Raw genomic sequence first — 21,926 nt, 5'->3', positions numbered from 1 at the left:
CACTGTATTATAAAATGTGAGCAAGTTACTGAGGCATGATCTACCCTTCACCAAACCATGCTGCCCTCCATACAGTATCCCATTTCCATCTATCCATTCCTGTATTTTTGCTCTTGACCAACTTCTCCAATACAATGACTCCCGATATGTTGATCGGTCGGTAATTTGCAACAGCAGTCTTGGAGTCTCCTTTATGCAATGAAACTATTTTAACCCTCTTTCCACCCCCTCAGGACTAATCCAGAGCTGAGACTTAGATTAAACAGTATGGTCAGGGGCACTGACAATTCCTTTGCCACTTCATGTAAGACTCGAGCTGGTATACCATCCAATCCCACAGATATATTCACATTAAGGTTCTGTAATATGCTTTTCACCTCCATTTCATTCACCTTACTTCCCATATAAGATGACAGTTCCCTCATTCCTGCAATATCATCACCAGGATGATATACTCTCGCAAAATGTTCACTTAGTAATTCTGCTATTTTGACTGATTCAGTTACCCTCCTACCATCGGCATTCCTTAAAATCATTCTGCTGTATACATTTTTTTTATTTGCAGCATATTTAAAGAAACTGTTTGGGATTCTCTTTAGCCTGCATTGCTAACTTCCTTTCATAATCTGGTTTTGCTTTTCTTACCACACTAGTTACTCTTCTGGCCTGTGCCTTGTACTGTTTGTGTGCCTGCAGATCACCTTTCTCTTTCAATTTCCTCCACAATTGTTTCTTTCTTTCTTTCTTTTTTTTTTTTTTTCTGCAGCTCCAGCTTAGTGGTGTTATTCATCCATTTAACTCCCATTTGATTTACCCTTCTTTGGAGAGACATTTCAGTATAGAATATGTCCACCCTGAACTTCAGTTCAACTCTGTCTTACGAGGGTGGTCTGAAAAGTTCTCGGCCTCAACCACAGATGGCAACACTATCGGCAAGATTTTTTTTTTTCTAAGTTGGTACATCTATCATAAGCATCCATGTGAAATTGCAAGTTATTCTATCAAGTAGTTTGTTTTATACAGCTGTCTGAAGCAAAAGTGTTGTCCCTGTATTCCTTGAAATGGATACAATTGAGTATTGTGTGGTTATGAAATTCTTTGTGAAAGAAGGTTTAATGGCAAAAGAAATTCATTCGAAGTTCATAAAAGTTTATGGGCATTCTTCTCCATTGTTTTTGTCTAAAATTATAGGAAAACGACTCATCTGTAAAAAATAAATTAGCCCATTAGTTTCTTGTCCAATTTTTAGGGATATAACACCACTGAAAACAATCTTGGATGAACTATGGATAAAGGAATGCGGACTACAGGCTTTTGGGTATATAGGTATATAGGCCAACTTGTCACAGACATCTTGCCATAGTTTGACCTGTGCTTGAATGGAGCTGACCTGCTGTTGTGTCGGTTACATTTCATTGTTGTAATCAAAAATCTGTCTTCATGTTCCATTGTAGAACTAGGATGACCCCTTTCAAACATTACATTTGTTTGAAATGCTGTCTAGAACCTGAATATAACACTTTCTGTCAATATCAGTAATTCTGCAGCCTTCTTCAAACTTTCCAATAATTCTTCCTCGCGTGAAATTATCTAGATGATGTCTTTGAGACATTACAAGACATCCAAGTTTGTTACTTTATTCCTTCATGAAAAGATCTTCCTTCAAACACAATTCGCTTAACACAGCCTTTTGCCTTTTCCCCCCTGCTGAGTGCTATCACATGACCCTTTTGTGTGCTATTTGAAAATTTGATTGTGCACTTGCTTTCTACTAAAAATTTTCAGTTATACAAATTGTCACAAGCTGATTCATCTGAATTTGCAGTTTTAATATTCAGAAATAATGTTCATTCTTATGTTTTGGACACCAGCGTATTATTATTAACATATGACCATGGAGTCGGACTCGTGGTGGATGATTGGAAATGGAAATTAAAATTATAGTGATGCAAAACTTGGGAGCACAGGAAGTTGGTTGTCATGGATAGTTAGCTATAGTAAATTTTCTTTAGAATAGCATTGTGCCTGTGGTCTCTTGTTAGAGCTTTTCATTAATTTGTTATAGTGAGAAAGTTATAACAGGTTTGCTAATTAGAGCTGAAACATAATTAATATGAGATTAGTTTGGAGAGCTGTGTGTTGAAATCTCTGCTATATTATAACAGTTATAGAAATGATCCAAGGAAATCACATTAATGCAGTTTATGTTGATCTAGTTTCACCACTAAAACCCTGAATGTGAGGTCATTATCCAGTCTCATACAGAGGTGGCAGGGTTTGTCCTCCCAGACACTGGGGTTTTTTCATCCCACAAAGCAGGCACACTGGTTATTAGAACACATGCAATTAACAGACATAATAATGCTAGCCTCGTAGCTTGAGTTGATTTGGCCATAAAGGCAAATAAACCAAACCAAATAATAGAGCTGGATGATTTTATAGAGCATAGTCCTTTGTAGAGCGTTGGATGGAAAACATTTATAGCAATGGTTGTCTCATTGTCCACTAATCCATATATGCACAGTCATCCTCTTTATAGAATGATTATGTTGTTATGACATTTTAGATTAATCTAGTTATCATTTCACTAGGCAACAATGCAATATTGTGTTTTAATATCTCTAATTGTAAAACATTGACCGGATCAGATTATAATATTCTTCTAGAAAAAAAGTACACTGTTTATAAGTGATAGTTATATTTGCAATGTATTTTACAGGAATAATGAATGGGGCTGTTTTGCTGATGCAGAAAAAAATAAAGAATGTAATGCTAATCTATCACCTACAGAGAAGTATGAATATATTTTTGCATGTTGATCTCAGTTTTTCTTAAGCTTTATCTTTATTTGCTCATTTTCATGAGTCAGTTTTTAAGGATCCTTTTCAATAAATTATAATGCAATGAAAGCTTAATATTTAAGTGTAATTTTTATTATATTATTAATGGACTTCTGTGAAGTCATTAGATTCATTATTATTATTATTATTTCGGGCAACTCCAAGGAGTCGACACACTCATCGAGGGAGGCCCTAACATCACGTCAAGAACAACTATTCAACATTAACACAGTATCTATCATACTTTGCCTTGAACTCATTTACAGTCATGGCACCCACAACAGACTCTGACAGCTTATTTCACTCATTCACCACTCTCCAAGTTAAAAACCTAGCTCTCACCCTGCTAACCAAACTCTTGCCCAGATTCCATGGATGGCCCCTAGTCCTCAAAGTCCTATTCTCAAAAATATCTTCTGAATTAATCTAAAGAAACCCTTCAGTAATTTGAATATCTCAATCATATCACCCCTTTTCCACCTATCAGCTAATTTCTGCAACAACCCACAAATCTTCAACCTGTTCTCATGAGGTTCATTCCATAGACCTGCTATCATCTTGGTCACTCGTCTCTGGATCCTCTCCACCTCCTCCCCATCAAGAAGAAACCCTGGTGCCCAAATCTGGCCACAGTAGTCTAGATAGGGTCTTATCAAGGCTTGATACAGAGGAACAATAACCTGTTTGTCTCTGCTCGTCTTTTTGGTTGCTGAAAAATGCGAAAAGTATTTTTCAGCAGCCAAGTGATTTGATGAGCTGATTTAGCCACTTTTGCAATGTACCCCCTAAACTTCAACTCCCTATCCACCAGCACTCCCAAATCCCTGGCCTCGTCAATCTCCAGTATGGTTCCACTAATGTGATATACTGCTGGTAATCTTTTCACTCCAAAATACATAACCTTAGACTTTGCCACATTAAATTGACATCCATTTTCCTTAGCCCAGTCCTCCAAAGTATCCAAATCATCCTGCAAAATTTTGACATCCTGTGCACTCACAATTGCTCTACCCAACTTTGCATCATCATCAAACAAGTGAACACTTCTCTCAGATCCTTTCCTATATCGTTAATGAACAAATTGAAAAGTAGTGGTCCAAGAACAGAAATCTGTGGCACACCACTAGTCACAAGCCATCTTTTGGACTCCACTCCTGAATAAACCTCTCTCTGGTATCTCTTCATCAACCACCCATCCATCTCACCAACCTTATATCCATCCCCATCTGCTCCAGTTTACTGATTAGAGTTCCATGTGGTATCCTGTCAAAGGCCTCTGCAAGGTCCAGTAGAATCACCGTAAGCCTATTACCCTTATACAGTTCAGCCGTCACTGTGTTATAAAATGTGAGCAAGTTACTGAGGCATGATCTACCCTTCACAAAACCATGTTGCCCCCCATACAGTATCCCATTTTCATCTATCCAATCCTGTATTCTTCTCTTGACTAGTTTCTCCAAGACCTTGACAACGATTCCTGATATGCTAATCGGTCGGTAATTTACAACAGTAGTCTTGGAACGTCCTTTATGCAGTGGAACTATTTCCCCCCCTCTTTCCACCCTATCGGGACTAACCCAGACTCGAGACTCAGATTAAACAAAATGGTCAAGGGTACTGACAATTCTTTAGCCGCTTCGTGTATGACACGAGCTGGTATACCATCCACTCCCACAGATGTATTCACATTAAGGTTTTGCAATAGACTACTCACCTCCACTTCATTCACCACAATTCCTGTATAATCTATTGGTTCATTCTTTCTGCAATGTCGCCACCTGGATGATATACTCTTGCAAAGTGCTCGCTCAGTAATTCAACTATATCATCTTATTCAGTTACCTCCCTACCATCGGCATTCTTTAAAATCATTCTGCCATATACATTTTTTTTTTTTACTTGCAACATATCGAAAAAATTGTTTAGGATTCTCTTTAGCCTGCATGGCCAATGTTCTTTCGTAATCCTTTTTTGCTTTTCTTACCACACTCGTTACCCTTCTGGCCTGGGCTCTATACTGTTCATGTGCCTGCCGGTCACCTTTCTCCTTAAATTCCCTCCATAGTTGTTTCTTTTTTTGCACCTCAAGCTTAATGGTGTTATTCATCCATTTAACTCCTACTTGATTTATTATTCGGACTCTAGGTATACAGTCAGCCATTGCTTCATGCAAATACTTTTTAACTGCCTCCCATGCACTGTCAACTTCTAGCCCTTGCAGTTGTACATGTCATGGCACTGAACCAATCAATCAATCTCCCAAGCTTGTTATACTTACCAGCCCGATAATTCCACATGCACCCTGTCTTAATTGTAAATTCCACACCTTTAGCCACTTGGGAGGTGGAATTGTAAATTCCACCTCCCAAATCAAGACCCCATGATCACTCTCACCAATTGGTGGCAACGTGGTCATATCATTACAGCCAAATTCTCAGATGCAATTACCAGGTCAAGCACTCTCTGACCCCTAGTATTTTCCATTACGTGCTGTCACAGATAGTTATCCCTTAATAACCGCATAAAATCTAATTCCTTCCTTCCACGTGTCCTCTCCTCCTTCCAATCAATGTTACCATAGTTGAAATCTCCCATAATAATTACCCTCCTTCCACTCATTTCTTCTATTTGCTTATGCATACTATCACCACCATCTATTCCATCACCTGGTCTATAGCAGCATGCAACTGTATATTTTGTTCTGCTAGTTTCAATCTCACACCAAATAGCCTCAAATGTGCTCTTTTCTCTATCCTGCAGTTCCACTTCTAATTTCCTTGGCTGTAGCTCATCCGCTATCATCAATAACACACCTCCCCCCATTTTATTCTCCCTGTCTCTCCTGAACACACACCATACCCCTCACATTCAATCCCACTAGCTGTGTCATCTTCTGTCAGCCATGTTTCACTAATGCCAATAACCTGTGGTCTGGAAGTGCCAACCAAGGCCAAAAATTCTTCCCTCTTGTTTCTAATACTTCTGGCATTTGTATACATGAATTGCAGAAGCCAACTTGTCCCATCCCTATTTTGATGGCTTATACTAACTATCCCATTCTGATTCGTGGTCTTTCCTACTCGCTTGGGCATATTACACACACTCAATTGTCTCCCTAAAATCTGCATATCTACTTCCCCACCCCTTAATAACTCTAGTTTCTCTAGTGGAAATAAATGTTTCTGCATTTATTTCCACTACATTCGACAACACCTTTTCAAGTCTCCGTACACCAAATCCATTCAAATGTAAACCATCAATTTTATATAACTCCTTTATCGAACTCATTCCACACCACTCATCAAACATAGTTCACGCATAAAGTCATTGGCAATTATGGCCCTCCTTCTATACTCTTCACTGTCATATGGCGGCAACAGACTCACCATCCTCACTCATAGCCTTTTTGTTTCCTTTCAAATCATTTGTACCCGCTACCACTATCAATTCCTTCACCCACTGTTTTTGCATTCCAATTGACTCGCTTACGTTCTTTATGTTTGCACTGGGTTGGTACGATTTTGTTAAACTCTCAACTAACACACCTCTTACTAAGGAATCCCCATACAACACATGCTCTTTCATTTTGTTTACACTCACTTTCATACCCTTATTTTTTCTATGATACTTTTGCTGATTATTAGTCGGTACGCTTGTTAAAGATTTTTTCCAACGCTCCAGCTGCTGATTTACTCTATGTATCGCTCTGCGTAATAGTGCTATTTCACTCATTGCGTCAATGTCATCATTTTTATTCTCCGATGATTCATTCAATCGTTCTGTAAACTTCATTCTCTTTTTCAATGCCACTCTCACAGCTATCAGGTACTACCTCGCAAATATCATCATTGATATCTCGAATATTGCTGTTATCTAGATTCTCACTTTCGACAACGATATTGCTCACAAGACCTGAAACACTCTTTAAATCCTCACATTCTTTACACTTTTTGCACACATTCACTCCACTATCATTATTATTATTATTATTCATGACACCTCCAAGGAGTCCGAAGACTCATCGGGGAAGGACACCTACTGTACAACTCTCCGTCTCCACTACTACACTGAACCTCATCAGAGAAATCTCACTCAATCATCGGCATATTATCTGTCATATTGAACCTTCGACTCATCCATAAACATATCATTCAAAATATGCTCTTACAATTGATTTCACTTGTCTACCACTCTCCATGTAAAAAGTCTGCTCACTTTTGTATCAACACAATTCTTCACAGACAAATCATCATGGCAAAATTCTTTGCGAGAAAAATGATATTGTGATGAAATGCATATATGCATATATAGATGAAAAACAAATGCTAAACAAGAAATTTTTATCGTTTCTTTCTGTATGTTTGTATTATTTATTTAATTAGCTTTTATTGAGCTTTTTTATAATATTTTTATTCTGTGTGTAATGAAATTAATATTTAGTGTTTTACTGATTGGTGAAGTCCTTCGTTTCTGTTTATTTCTTAAAATGTTAATCCTTTTTTCCTTATGTAGATACTACAAGCTCTTTAAGATGGGATATTCATTTTTTTACAAAACTGTGATAGAGTGGTTAGGGAATAAGGGCACCACTTTAAGAATGGTTAGTTATTTTTGTAATCCTTCACTATTTTTCCTATGCACTTAAGACATTCTTTAGGTGTGATATTATTATTTTGGCCGAACTAATTTAGAAGATGAGATGCTCTTCAATTAAAGGATATCCATGTGCTTTGGAACTGAATCCACTTTTCCTGCATAGTAAAGAGATTTTGGAGGCTATTATTGTTTTACAGCTCTAGTTTAAGAGCTGGCTCTGCTATGTGGACGATATCTTCATCATTTGGCCAGGAACAGCACTAGAACTGACTACATTTCAAGACTATCTTAATAACTTACATCCTAACATAAAATTCACTCTGGAACTAGAAGAAAATAAAAAAACTTCCTTTCCTAGACATCCTTATAGAAATAAATGAAAGAAAAAAACAGATTATCGTTCTCCATCTATATAAAACCAACAAACACAGGAAGAGTTCTGCACGCTACTTCATCACCACCCCAAGCAAAAAATAGGCCTAATAAAAACCTTAAATGATCAAGCATACAACATCCCCAGTACAGAAGAAAAATGGAAAGAAGAAATACAATACTTAACACAGATCCTACAACTGAATGGTTTCAATACTAAGTTAATTAAGAAAATTCTCAATACAGCACCTACAAGAAACTTAAATAAACAAGATTTCAAGAACACAGTCACCCTTCCTTATATCAAGAATGTAACAGATAAATTAGCCAAACTTCTCTACAAATACAACATAAAAGTGACTTTCCTGTCACTTAAAAAAATATTAAGATCTCTTCATCCTCCAAAACCGCCATATCACCCAATGAAAAAACCAGGGGTTTATAATATTCACTGTAACTGTGGCATCTGCTATGTGGGCCAGATGGGGAGATCAGGAGAAATCTGCATGAGTGAACATCAAAAGGACATGCAAAATAAGAGAGAACATAAATCGGGATTGGCATTTCACACAACCTCTACCGGTCATGATGTACTCTGGGATAGAACAAACATGTCCTATATAGATAAGAATTGTTTCACATGAAAATTCAAAGAGGCAGCAAATATGATTAAAATTCCTACGCAATGCAATAAAAACCAAGGTTTGATTTTAAATCAAGTTTGGCCATCGTTTATTAAAAATTTACCAATTTCAGACTTCGGACAGAGTGAGTGGAACCACAGAATGCGACAACAAATAACATTGTCTCCAACTAACATGCATTAACGGTTGTATAGATCTGTTATTTGGTTTTTTAACAAACTGTTTAGATGTTCACAATACCAACAATTGAACTAATTTTCACAATTTTTAGTAGTTTGTGCTTTAAACTTTTAGTTCTCTTTACTCCTGAAGATGTTAGTCTGATGACTAATGAAACTTGTTGGGTGTTGTTTTTTAGTACTTGTTTAGTTTTAAAAAAAGTTTTCTTTAATAAACATGTGGTCACAAAACCGGAATAATTATATTGAACTTCTTAACCACAGAAACCTCTGCAGGAATTTAATGACTATGTTTCACAGCCATGTGTCAATATACAAGGAGAATGTTGTGGTTATAATCATTTCCTTTTTTAGGCATAGTCATTAGCTTCTGAATAGTGACTATAATTTACTAAATTTTTTCCAGTCAAGCATTGTTTATCTTTTGACTTCATCCATTGTCCTAAGTATATGTAATGATTCACTTGTTCAGTGTCATCGTCATCAATTTTTATTTTTTCTGTTTGCACAAAGCTGTTGAACATAACTAGATAGGTTAATCTTTAAGTCACCTGTTTTGCTAATACTAGTAGTTTGGAGTTTGCTAATATGAGTTTGTAGATCACATGGAGTTGAAATCAGTATAACTATGTCATCTGCGAAGTGTAAATGGCTTAAATATCTCTTTAGTTATTTTATAATTTTATAGTTGTCTTTTTCATTGTTTCTATTATCTTGATATAACATTGAATAAATTCTTTAGTTTTTTTTTGCTTTATCATAATCTATCTGTGGTTATGCTCCCATTGTGTAGTTTGACTTCAGCATTTTTTTTTTTTTTTGAGCTTTTTTTCAGTTGTCTTTGATCATTTGTTGTATTAGTTTACAATTGAAATTTCGTATTATTTTCTGATTGTTTTGCATGGTTCAGTGTATTCAGTTTTATTAAGTATGCTGTCAGTTTGTTTCAGTTTCAGTTCTGTTTGTTTCTTCATAAAGCTGTATTGTTTTGTTTCTTTTCCTTGGTACCATCTATTTCATGTGAACATTACAAAATGTTCTAGGTCATAATGCCATTATCAGGCATCGTCATCTTTATTAAGATTTTAAAATCTGCTGCTTAATTCATGTTGGAATATTTGTTGATTTAATGTTGTGTGAACGTTTATGTTTTGATCTTTGAAACATTTTTCTTCTTGCTTTTTGGTAATTTATTTGAATCTTACTGTGTACCATATGATGGACATTTCCAGTGTTGAAGATGCTGATAAAGAACAGACCTGAAATAGTTTTCCTCTTAAAGGAAAAATTCAATTTTACTAGTTCGTTCACTTGGACTTTTCTGTGTCCACCTTCTGGATGTTTTTTTGATTCCACTAATTTCACAAATTCTATTAGTCTTACAGCTCTGTTATCTCTTGTGCCATATCCTGTTGCTAGCTTGTTTGGCTGGGTGGTTAACTTAGCCACTCTCCAACCTACAGACTATGTATTTGAATCCCACTGTGGACATAGATGTTGCTTGTGATTGTCCTTAAGTGATAGATGGATTTTATTGCCCAGTGTTTGGCCACCACCCTGCTTACTGGAGGCTGGAAATAACTTGAAAAGGTTTCATGTGTGATCTCTAGGGTTTTCTGGACCAGGTAAATAAAAAATGAATTTAAAAATACAAAAAATTATAAGAAGTAAATAAATGATATTAAAAAAAAAATAATCTTAGTCCATCCACAGTATACTATAGGTTTGCAACCTTTTGTGGATGGGAGTCATAAATAAAATAAAAATTAAAAATTATTCAAAATTTCTTATTGAGTTTTCATCAGCTTCTTGTCATGAAATACTTCAGTTATGCCGTAACTGAAGTATTACTTTCAAAACTGTCCAATGACAATTTTGAAATGATGTTTTCCTTTGTACATTTGTGATACTTCATGATGGAAGTCTTCAATTTCTTTACCAGTATTGCTTATTGTTGATGCATAGACCTGCACCTTGAGGATGTATCTTTTTTTGATATCTGGACAAAATTCTTGCTAAAGATATACATATGGTACTACGTGCCAGATGCCAGAATAAAAAAAAAATCAATGAATTTGGATTCATGATTAACAAGAAATTGAAAAACAACCCAACTCCACTGATTCTGTCCTAATCCTGCCATCTTAGTACTATATGTCTCCATTTTTTAATTGAAGAATTAAAAAATGGAGACATACATCTAACCATTACACCATACACCATTACATCTAACTTCACACAATCCAGTAATGTCCCATTGTAGCTGCTTTTACTCTTTTGTTAATTGGTTAGTTGGGTTTCACTGCCGAGAGTCTTACAGTTTAAATTTCCATGGTCTAGTTTACAATGGCAACATGATCTTGGTTATCCAGGTATTCTTAGCACTCTTTGCCTTCATGTTTAACTTCCTGCAGCAGTATGTAGTAGCGATCTGGCATCAGGGGGAATGAAAGAGTTTTATTCCTGTCTGATGACTCATATTTCAATTTTGACCATACTTTACTGTGCTGGCTCACTCTGGATTGGTGAATACCAATAGTTTCATATAGAATTGTCAGTTCCGGATGGCGTGGCCAAGATCATTCAGCTAATAAGCTTGCCTGCAAAAGGTCAGCAGTATTGCAGTAAGCCTCCTGCCCCATAGTCTAGGCTCAGGACTTAAAGCTTTTTTTGTAGTGCTAGTATCAGAGTTCTTCCAGGCACAGTCATTGCTTGCCAGTCAGTTGATGTCCATGTGTTGCTCTGTAGTGGGTTGGGATTTTTGGTATCAAACAGAAAATTTCTTGAACATGAATCCTTCATCCTCATATATTTCAGCGATCCTAACAAGGTCCCAACCAAGTACTTATACCACAGAACCATTGATACACATCATTAGAAACAAAACATATGTGATACTACATAAGTGTACCTAGTATAATGTACCATGTTCTATCCATGCAACAAATGAAAAGCCAGTAGGGGAATGAATCTTCTTTAATCTAAAGAGTTTAGAAGGATTGGCAAGGATCACCCAAAATAGTCCAGAAACCATGTCCTAGTAATATCCTTATGGAAACATCTAGCCAGCAACACTCAGAAAAATTACTTAAGGCAATATCACTGAGTGGAAACCCAGTGATGTTGGGCTTTAAGCAATTTTTGAATAACAGTTATAGTGAACACCTCAAAACACTAAACTCTTTAGAGGACTGATATCAGAATGGGATCTCCTTGATGTTCTAGATGAGGAGATATGTTCAGAGCTTAAAGATCAAGGAGTGATAGGTATGAGGTGCATCCTGGTTTCAATCAGGAACATCATCCTTACTTTTTGATACACCTAAATCTCCAACATATGTAAAAGTGCAGTGCCTCAATTCCCCTGTTACGCTGTACATCTTTAATTCCCTGAGATGTTTTAAATGTTAGAAATATGGACATGCCTGAACTGCTTGTTGTGGTTCTGCCATCCGTGCCCGATGTAGCATGATAATATATCTTGCTCTGCAAAGAAAGCTAAATGTGTTACATGTCAGGGAGATCGTAGAGCCTATTCTCATGCATGTTAGAGGTGGAAGGGTGAAAAGGAAATTCAAAAGTTAAAACAGAATAAAATGTATCATATCAGGATGCAAAAAGGAAGTTATCCACCACTGCACCTCTCCTGAAATTCACTTATGCTGAGCAAGTGGCAGTTAAGAAAATATCAATAGCAATTTTTCATAAAGTTCAGGTATGATAATTTCATCATACCTGAACTTTATGATCATGTGTGCTTCCATTTTTCAGTGCATCAGTCAAAAGACCTATGGGCTCACTCCCGAAACAATCCCAAAATTGGTCAGGATGTCACTGAAAGAAAACCCACCAGATACCTCTGCATAAAAAAATGGATACTTTAGTATCTACTGAAAGTAAATTTAAACTTATCAAATAATCCTGACACATCAGATGACATAATAAACATTTTTCCAGGAGAAGAGATGGACACTGGTTATCCATACTTCTCAAAATCAGTTGATAAATATATCAGACAAGTCCATGAAACCAAAACAGTAGGAAAATTTATACAGTGGAATTCTCATGAGTTTTTACCAGAATATTGATGATATCAGGATCTTACTGCAGAAGTACAAATCTTTCTGTTTGTATCTGTAGTAAACATCTTTAAAATCCACGTTATGGAATTACATTGTCGTTGTTTGTAAGAACAGTACTAGAGATGGTCCTACTCATGGTAGAGTAGCTGTCCTAGTGGGCAATCATACTCCATTTCAGCATGTTCAGCTTAATACTGCTGTGGAACCAGTAGCGATTCACATATTCATGAGATTTCTTATTACACTACCACACACACGCTGGTCAAAAAAGGGTGCACACATGCTTAGCACTGTATATGCAGAATTTTTGCTTTCAGGATTTCTTTATAGTCAGCAATATTTGATGTATTATAAAAACGAATATGATAAATCATAAGCATTATTTCTGGGAAAATTCCCATGTTTACTTCTAAAATAAACTATTATTTTTATGGCTAATATAGCCTACTTTCATTTAGAGTGCCCCTTCTTTACAATATCATTGGCTCTTTACTCAAATCTTAGGGCATTACTGATGTGTTATAAAACTAATATATGAAGATTACAGTAATTTTGGAGCGGAGGCAGAGAAATTACTAAACTAAATCAGTTAATGGTATGATAAATCATACTTGTCACTTATTTTGTTTAGTAATTTCTCTAATGTCTCCACTCCAAAATTACTGTAATCTCTTCCAGCATAATACACTCTAATTAGTTACTTTTAAGCTGTGTCACATGGGCAAACCATGCTGATGTCAGCACGTTGCTATGATTGATTGATATGATTAGGACTTACTTCTGAAAGTGTTATACAGGATTTCAGTTTTAATGGAATTTTTCAATTTATGGAAGGTGGGGAAAGAGGGCATCCTTGGAAGCTGAGAATGAATGCTGCTAAGAAAGGGGTGAGGGCTAGATTTTTTCTATCATAGGGTGGTATGTGATTGGAATGGATTGCCATTGAATGTTGCGAGTGCAAGCAGTGTGAATGAATTCAAGAATAAGTATGATAGCTGGTTCATGTAGTATGTGGCCTCCCTCGATGAGTCCTTGATTCCCTGGAAGTCTCTCTTAGAAAGAAAAAACTCTAGAACTCGATATATGAGTTTTATTGAAAGCAGATAAAAACTGATTACATAGTATGTGAGATTAAATTATCGTATATTAATGACAACAAACACTATCAGCAAATTCTCATATTTTTATCACAAATTATAATAAAACCATTAATGTGAATGATGTAACTGTGTTTGTGTTTTTAAAATCTTATTAAACTCAGGTTCAAATTTTGAAGTGCTAATTACAAGTAGCGACTTCAAATGTTCATCAGATAAATTTGCCTGGTATTTTGACTTGATATATTTCATTTGGGAAAAAGTTTGTTCGCAAGGATATGTTGTCCCAAAAATAGAGATAAATTTACAAGCAAATTTAAAGAAATTTGCTTGTAAAATTTTGTAAAATTCAAATTTTTTTTCTTCATTAGTCCATTTTAACCGATCTTTTACAATCAGAAAGACCGCAACTTGGATTACGGTTACTTTTCGCTATTCGGGAATATATTTTGAACACAATTTTAATTAATGCATTTGAAATCTATCAACACCCCATGTTTCTTTTTTGCGGATTCTTATTGAAAAATGAGTCCAATTGGCAGGTCGGATAAAATCATATCGTGGGCCGCATCTGACCTGCGGGCCATAGTTTGGAGACCCCTGATGTATACCATCATAGTATCAGGAATGTGATTCCCCTGCCCCCTAGATGTCAGGCTAGTAAGTTGAACAGTTGACCAAATTAGTAATATTTTGGTAAATATGTAGCTTATATGTTAGCTATAATGAGTGAATATTTATTGTATAACAGTGAATGAATAGGGCAAGAAGATTAGTTTGTTATGATAGATAGTTTGCTATACTGCATTTATTGTAATATAGCATAATATAGTGGTGTTTGCTATCATGAGAGTTGTCTGTTCATGGAAATTTGGTGAACAAGCATCGAAGTTCATTGCAGTGATGACCATAAATTAGTACTTGAAAAGATAAAATTAGAAAAGACATCAAAGAATAAAACTCAGTATACAGAAAACAACAGAATATAGGATGGAATTACTCCTAATCAGGCTCAACATGTTCTAGAAGAACCCATATAATACCATTTCAGGTAGCAGCCTTATGACACAGTGCACTGTCTTGCTGAAAGGTTTACTAATTTTTAATTTTTTTTTAAACAAAATTTTTGGTTTTTTCAATATAGTAATACAAATTGTTAGTGAATTATGGTAATTTCTATGACAAAGTGCAAAAAAATATTATCTTTAAAAACTCTACTGATGAATGATTTTTTTTTTTTTTGGACACCGCTTTTTAGTGATTGTTAACCATTAATAGCAGGTCAATGTATTTTGCTTTCATATTTTGATGTGTGCAAAATATCTAGAGAATTTAGCTTCATTGTAATATTTTTAGATACATTTACAGATCGGCATTCATCATTGGAACCTTAATGAGAAAAGCATTGGTTCCCATTTAAAACTTCATTTATAGTTTGTTTTTAATAAGAAGAAAATTGCTGGAAAAATTTAATCTTTTTACCTTGTAGATCATCTCTGTGCGGTGAGATTTCTTATAAAGGAACAGTTTCCTATATACAGAATGTTTCTGTATATAGGAAATGTAATCTAGCCATGATAGATTTTGATAGGGATGTTAGAGTTTCATGTCATCTTTTTATTAGCCAAACATTAATTGTTAGGATGTGTAATTAAAAAAAAATGGCTTATTGTGAAAAATAAATTGCATCCTTTTCTTGTAAAGAATGAACTCTTGCATTTTACCATATATATGTTTTTTTTTATTTCAACAGTTTCTCACATAAATCAGATCAGAAGATAGATATTGAAAACAGGCAAAAAGAAGAAGAAAATATAGAAGAGGAGGATGATCCATTGAAAGCACCCATTGAAGTTTTGGCTGAAGTAAGTATATATTTCTGACATACAGTGTTTTATTATCATTCCTTAAACTGTGACTATAGTTTTTTAAGGAATAATAAAATTGAATCTGTTAATGTTGCTGCTTGTCATTATTATTCTCACAGCAGTCTCCATGGGATTGGAACACTCATAGTTAACTAGCCATATATATACATATATATATATATCATATTGAACTTGGAGCTCATTTACACCTCCAGAATTCACAATACATTCCACTCATCCATCACTCTTTATGTAAAAATCCACTCCTCATATACCCTTTCACCAGCTTTACAACCTCCAACAATAGCCTTTTGTTTTCCCACTCCTTCCATCCATTTTTATAATCTCCTCTGCATTAATCCATTGAAATCCTCTCAGTAAGTTAAATGTCTATCATTTCACTTGTTTTCTGCCTATCCACTAAATTCAGCAGTTTACATTCCCATAACTGCTTTCCATAACTCACATTCCAGAGACCTAATATTTCCTTGATCACTTGTCACTGGAACAGGAACCTCTCCAGCTTTGACATGGTGAAACCTAAGCAACCAAATTTGAGCATTATATTTTAGGGTTATACAGTGCAATGTGTAGTCTTTCAACATTTGTGCTCTCTAAACTTTCAAATTCCACTGTCGAATATCTGTCCCAGATTTTCAATCATTCACTTTTTGAAGCACAGTCCCACAAATACCATGAATAGCTTTATATTTCTGCTCTTTATTGAAACTACTGCAGTCCTACTTATTTGTCAAAATAACAACTATTCAAATCTTCCCAAAAAGGTATTAACATCAGCAACATCCTTAAATTCTCCCCAATTTGCAAGATCTACAATTGTCAGCAAACTGTGCAAGTAGATCATAAGTAGATTGTAAACAGCAAAAATAAGTAATTTGTACACAGTAGGTCTTGCTGTATACAAATTCATATTGACTATTATAGAGAATTCTATGTCTACCAACCCAATCCTATATTCTATTCCTAACAACCTCTCTGGTACCTAGACTACAACTGCAGATATACAGACTGATCTATAATTGAAAACTTCTCTTCTAGAATCATGCTTGTTGATTGGTTCTTACTGGTACGTACTTAGCAGAGTGGTTTTACTAGTTTGCCTTTCTGATTCTTAAGAATCTTTAATGCTGCAAAATTAAATAACCAGGTCAAAGGCATATCTAACTCTTTTGCACATTTCTTAGACACATATGTTGATATGTCATCCATTCTCACAGCCTTATTAACATCTAGCACAATCAACATTTGATACAATTCTTTCATTTGTGATTCTTTCATTTCTGATACTTCTTAAATTAAGTTAACATTCATTCATTAACATTAGATTTTAACATCTAATACTCTTGTTATTGCCTTCTTTCTAAATGTTGCATATCATTTGCACTAGTATGATATATGCTGATAAAGCTTATTAAATAATTCTTTTACATCCTTGCCATGGGTGTCAAACTACTTCCTTAACCATCTACCATTGTCAACCATCCATGATTAATTAAATTCTTTTCTCATGATTGCCACATATCTTATCAAAACTCTTCAAATGGTATTTTGGAATATGCTCTTGTTTAATTATTTGCCACATATCTTATCAAAACTCTTCAAATGGTATTTTGGAATATGCTCTTGTTTAATTATTTTTTAAAAGTACAGCAGTAGTTTCATATGTATGAACATCATCAAATTCTTGACATGTACCCTCAAAGGATGTACAGGATATGATAGTACTGCATGAAAAAATTACATCATTACTAGCTTCCTATCTACAATTTTCTTCCCAATCAGTCTGTTACCTGTCAAGACTCCAACATTCTCACATCTTATATTTCTATCTTCTAAGGCACTTTTTACTGTATCAATCCACCTATATCTTGGTCTTCCTGTGGGTAATTTTCCTGCCAACTGGGCAGAGAACACTTCTTTTGCTAATCTTTCCTCTCTTATTCTGTTTAAGTGACCATATCACCTGAGATTAGCTCTGCTAATGCGTTCCCGGATGCTGACAACATCAAGTTCTTTCCTAATATCTTCATTTTTAATATAATATTGCCACTGATGCCATCTGTCTGTTCTTGCCCCTAATCTTTCTCAGTACTCTCATATCTGCTGTCTCTAGTCTTTCGTCAAGTGTTTCACTTCTGATCCAGCTCTCAGATCATAAGTTAAAATTGGTTTGAACACTGTCTTGTATATGGCTAATTTAGAGTTTTGACTAATTTCTCTCTTATTCCATATAAATTTATTATATGGAATAAGAGAGATATTAAATATGACATACCAGCTTTGTTGATTCTGTTGTCTATTTCAATATTTAATTTAATATCTTCACTAAGAATTGTGCCTAAGTAAATGAAAGGTATCCGGAGAGATCACCAAAAAACAGTTTACCGAAAGACAGTTCATCGAAAGCAGTTCATCGAAAAAGCAATTCACCGAATAAACATTCATCAAAAATCAGTTTATCAAACAATTAATTGAAAAAGCAATTCACTGATGAGCAGTTAGTCAAAAACACAATTCATCTAAATGCAATTGATTGAAAAACAACAATTCATCAAAAATACAGTTCACCGAAAAATGAATTATAAGGCGTGTGGAGTGAAGATGTGTGTGCAATTTTTTTATTATTATTATTATTTTTTAAATTTTATTTTTCTTTTTTGGATTATTTTGAGAGGGATTTATCTTTCAGGTCAATTAAATATGGTAAACTGCTATTTATCCTAATTTGTTCGGAAAGCGATTTTTTTACGGAGCATACTGGTTGCAGTGAATGATATTCACTAAGGCAGATATAATTGAAATGTTAAAAGAACATTTCATAAAGGTATTTCATCCTTGTAAAAATAACATCCTTGTAAAAATAAATAACAAAAATAACATGTAAAAATAAAAATAATCAGTATGTAGGACTTCTTGATATATCAACACACGTGTCTTTGCAATATCTCAGAAGAGGAAGTCACTAGTGTTGTGGTGAAAGGTGATGTTAGAGCATTTGATATAAACCACAAGGAAGACCATATCTTAAAACCCTTTAACACCTATGTTTCTTGATATCATAATTATTGTTTTTCATTTAGGATATGTAAGAAAACATGTTACTGGTTTTGACGAAATTCGAAGACACAGAGGTGTGGGCCATCAGGTTTTTCGTGCTGCAAGAAAAGTCTGCAACTGAGATTCACCAAACATTGTGTGAGAATTTAGGGGACTGTATCTTCCAGTATAACCAACAGTTGAAAGCTGGGCATCCTGAGACACAGATGCTCCCAGGCAGTCCTTTTTTTCTGGCAGTACACAGTACCGACACCTTTTTTCTTAAGTTTTTAAAAATTTGCGATATATTGATAGCAAAATGTATTATAAATATTCCGGTAGATAGTACTGTGTTCACGAATTGAATTTTCTGTTTTGATTACTCATAACTTGGTACCCAGCTTTCCTGTTTCATAGGTTGGTTTGCAACTGGAAACAGGAAGTTGTGTTCACTTCCGATTGCTTCCAATATCAGTTTATCATTTCTATATTCACTCTGCCACAGGCAGGCGATCGTGTGAGTTTTGAATTAATCTAAGTTAAATCAGTGCAATCATTGTTCAAAATGAGTAAAATAAGTAATTACTTTATGTCAATGAGTTAAAAAAGGAAGACTGAAGAAGCAGAAATTATTGAATCTACTTGTGATCCTGTAAAACAGAAAACTAGCACCAAAAATATACTTGGTGAAGATGATCATGAAACCAAGACCGAAGATCCACGTGGTCAAAAGGAAGCAGATTCTGATAATGATTGGCCCAAGTGTTGGACACTTTTGCAGAAAAATGACTTCTGTGAGAGAAACGAGTGGCTGTATGTCAAGAATAAAATGTTGGGCTGTAAAGTGTGTCGTAATGTCGGAAGTCTTGCTGTCGATAAACACATGGGAACGAAAATTTCAGCGGAGTGGGCAAATGGTAAAATCAGTTATTTTGGAGAATCTTGCAGACAACAGTTAATGTCATTAAGAAAAAAGATGGACAAATTTTATGTGACTTATCATGCTTAACCTAAGAATGCTGGGGAACTACAGGAATGTGCAGCGACTCTAGAACTTCAACATCTTAAAATTGGTTACATCTAGCTTTCGCATTATTTCTGTGGTGTGGCAAGACTTTGAAGCCCTTCGTCCATCACTTTCTGGAGGTTAACAAACACAGCAGAAGAAGCAAATCAGATCGCTTTCTTTAAGAAAAATAAGAAAAATAACATCATGCAAGTTTGTTCTTGATTTGGGCCTTATGTGTGATACTCTCAAAGAACTCATTGAACTAAGTCTAGATTTACAAGAGAGAAATATTGACTTGTACAAATCAGACAGGAAGATAAAGAATACAGTTCAACTTTTTGAAGAAAGAATTGAAGATCCTGGTCTGTACTACAGTATTTTTCTTCAAAGTCAGAAGAACATGAAGTTTAAAGGGATTGAGCCCCACAAAAATGAAAGAGAGAGTCCTGCAATAAGTTCATCTGCTTTTTATAAAAGTCTGAAAGCTGTTTGAAGGTGTCTGCTTGAAGGAGATGATGCTGATTTGCCTGAATGTGCTAAGATTTTAGATTCCAAGTATTGGCCAAAAAATCCTGGGAAGCATCTGACATTTGGTGAAGCTGGGAAGCTTATTCTGATTGCTGAAGAATTCCCTGAACAGGAAAACCTTCGCTAATTAGGAGGCTGTCAAAAGACACCTGGATCAGTAGTAGTTCGCCAGTAAACCTCAGGAGTTTTATAAACATAATGAAGTTGGTGGACAGATGGCAAGAGGTCATTGATAAAGAGGGTCAATACATAACTGGCTAGTATGTATTATATATATTAAATGTGTTTCATTCCACTCTGAAAAACTGAACGAACTTATTTGCCAACCCAATACTATATTTAGTAACAATTAGTATAATTAGAGGCAATTGGAACGAAATGGAAAAACACTGTGCCCCCCCCCCCCCCCCCCCCAGAATATCCTACATGCACACAAACAGAACACCAGTTTATTGTAGCAATATACATAGCTAAGTAAAAGTAATTTGTTGCATATGCTTTCAATTTTCAGTTGCAGCTGAAAATTGTGTAGCAGCTGTTTATAATAATCAGTGAATACAGAAAGCGCTCAATTTATAAAAAGCAAATGTATAACTTGAAATTAGTTTGACTTACATTTCAGATACTCGATGTCATCCAGATATTTAAATGCTAATTTTGGATATAAAATTCTCCCGAAAATAGTTGATACTGATATACCGAAAAACTTTGTGAAAATGCTACTGCTAGATGCAGAGGCTGCATACATCCGCGAAAAGCTAGTACCCGACAGGGGAAAAAAGGAACGGCAGACATCCAGGTGCGAACGTGATGTGTTAATATAATTTTAAATACGGAAAGCATACACAGTGGGTTTACACTTTGTGATGAGATCAAATTATCATTGGCAAATACTGGAGTGAGACAATGATAATTAGAATTTTTTGACATGATTTTTAAAAAGTATACCAGTTCACGGACAATTCATCATTGGAAAATTCATGTGCGTGGACAGTTCATCGCGGGAACAAATCATCGAGAGGAAAAATCATTGCGCGAATCATTTCCACTATTCGTCGAAAAAATTCACTGAAATGTTATTCGCTAGAAAATTGAAATGATATTGCATCGATATCAATATGTGAAAACTAAATGCAGTGCAAGATATAGTTCACAAAATATAATTTTATTATGTATCTATGTATTAGTCAGCACGGTTATCCAAGTGGTAGGATTCCCGTCGCTGACATGAGGAACTTACAATCTTTCTCAGAACATAGCCACGTTAACTAGCCTTGGGCGAGGATTGCAGGGTTTTTCTCCCAGTTTATGTGGGGTTTTTCCTCCTGCAAGTAGGCGAACTGGTCTTGAGAACATAATGCTTCTACAGACATAGGATACACTGTGAGGCATAGGGCCAACCACCTTATCCTTTTATAATGGTTACAGTTATAATTTCATAAATATTAATATTCCATCAACAGAACCTGTAGTATCAAAGTATAGTTCGCCCACCGATTAGAGATCCTTTGACACTCTTCTGCGCATCTCAGAAAAAGGAGAATCCATTCCGATAATAGGGTAATCAGTCGTATTGTGGGATGAGTTGTTTATTATTACTGGTCGAAAAATTAACTTCTCTTTTATGATTATTGTAGTCAACTATGTTGCTTGT

At 35.2% G+C, this 21,926-nt stretch overlaps 1 protein-coding gene across 1 annotated transcript in view; it reads left to right on the top strand.

Annotated features, from left to right (window-relative positions):
- The window catches only part of LOC150110354 (uncharacterized), a 152,663-nt gene that overhangs the window by 24,224 nt on the left and 106,513 nt on the right, over positions 1–21,926 (top strand). Inside the window, exons 2-3 of the mRNA XM_090393200.1 lie at positions 2,720–2,794; positions 15,564–15,675. Coding sequence (XP_090249326.1) covers positions 2,720–2,794; positions 15,564–15,675 — 187 coding nt within the window. The remainder of the gene's footprint in view (positions 1–2,719; positions 2,795–15,563; positions 15,676–21,926) is intronic.

Source organism: Typopeltis vanoorti, chromosome 1 (genome assembly GCF_054136105.1).
Source record: "Typopeltis vanoorti isolate ZY-2024b chromosome 1, IOZ_Tvanoo_1.0, whole genome shotgun sequence".
Classification (NCBI taxonomy): Eukaryota; Metazoa; Arthropoda; class Arachnida; order Uropygi; family Thelyphonidae; genus Typopeltis; species Typopeltis vanoorti.
This window is presented reverse-complemented; position numbering and strand designations above follow the sequence as displayed.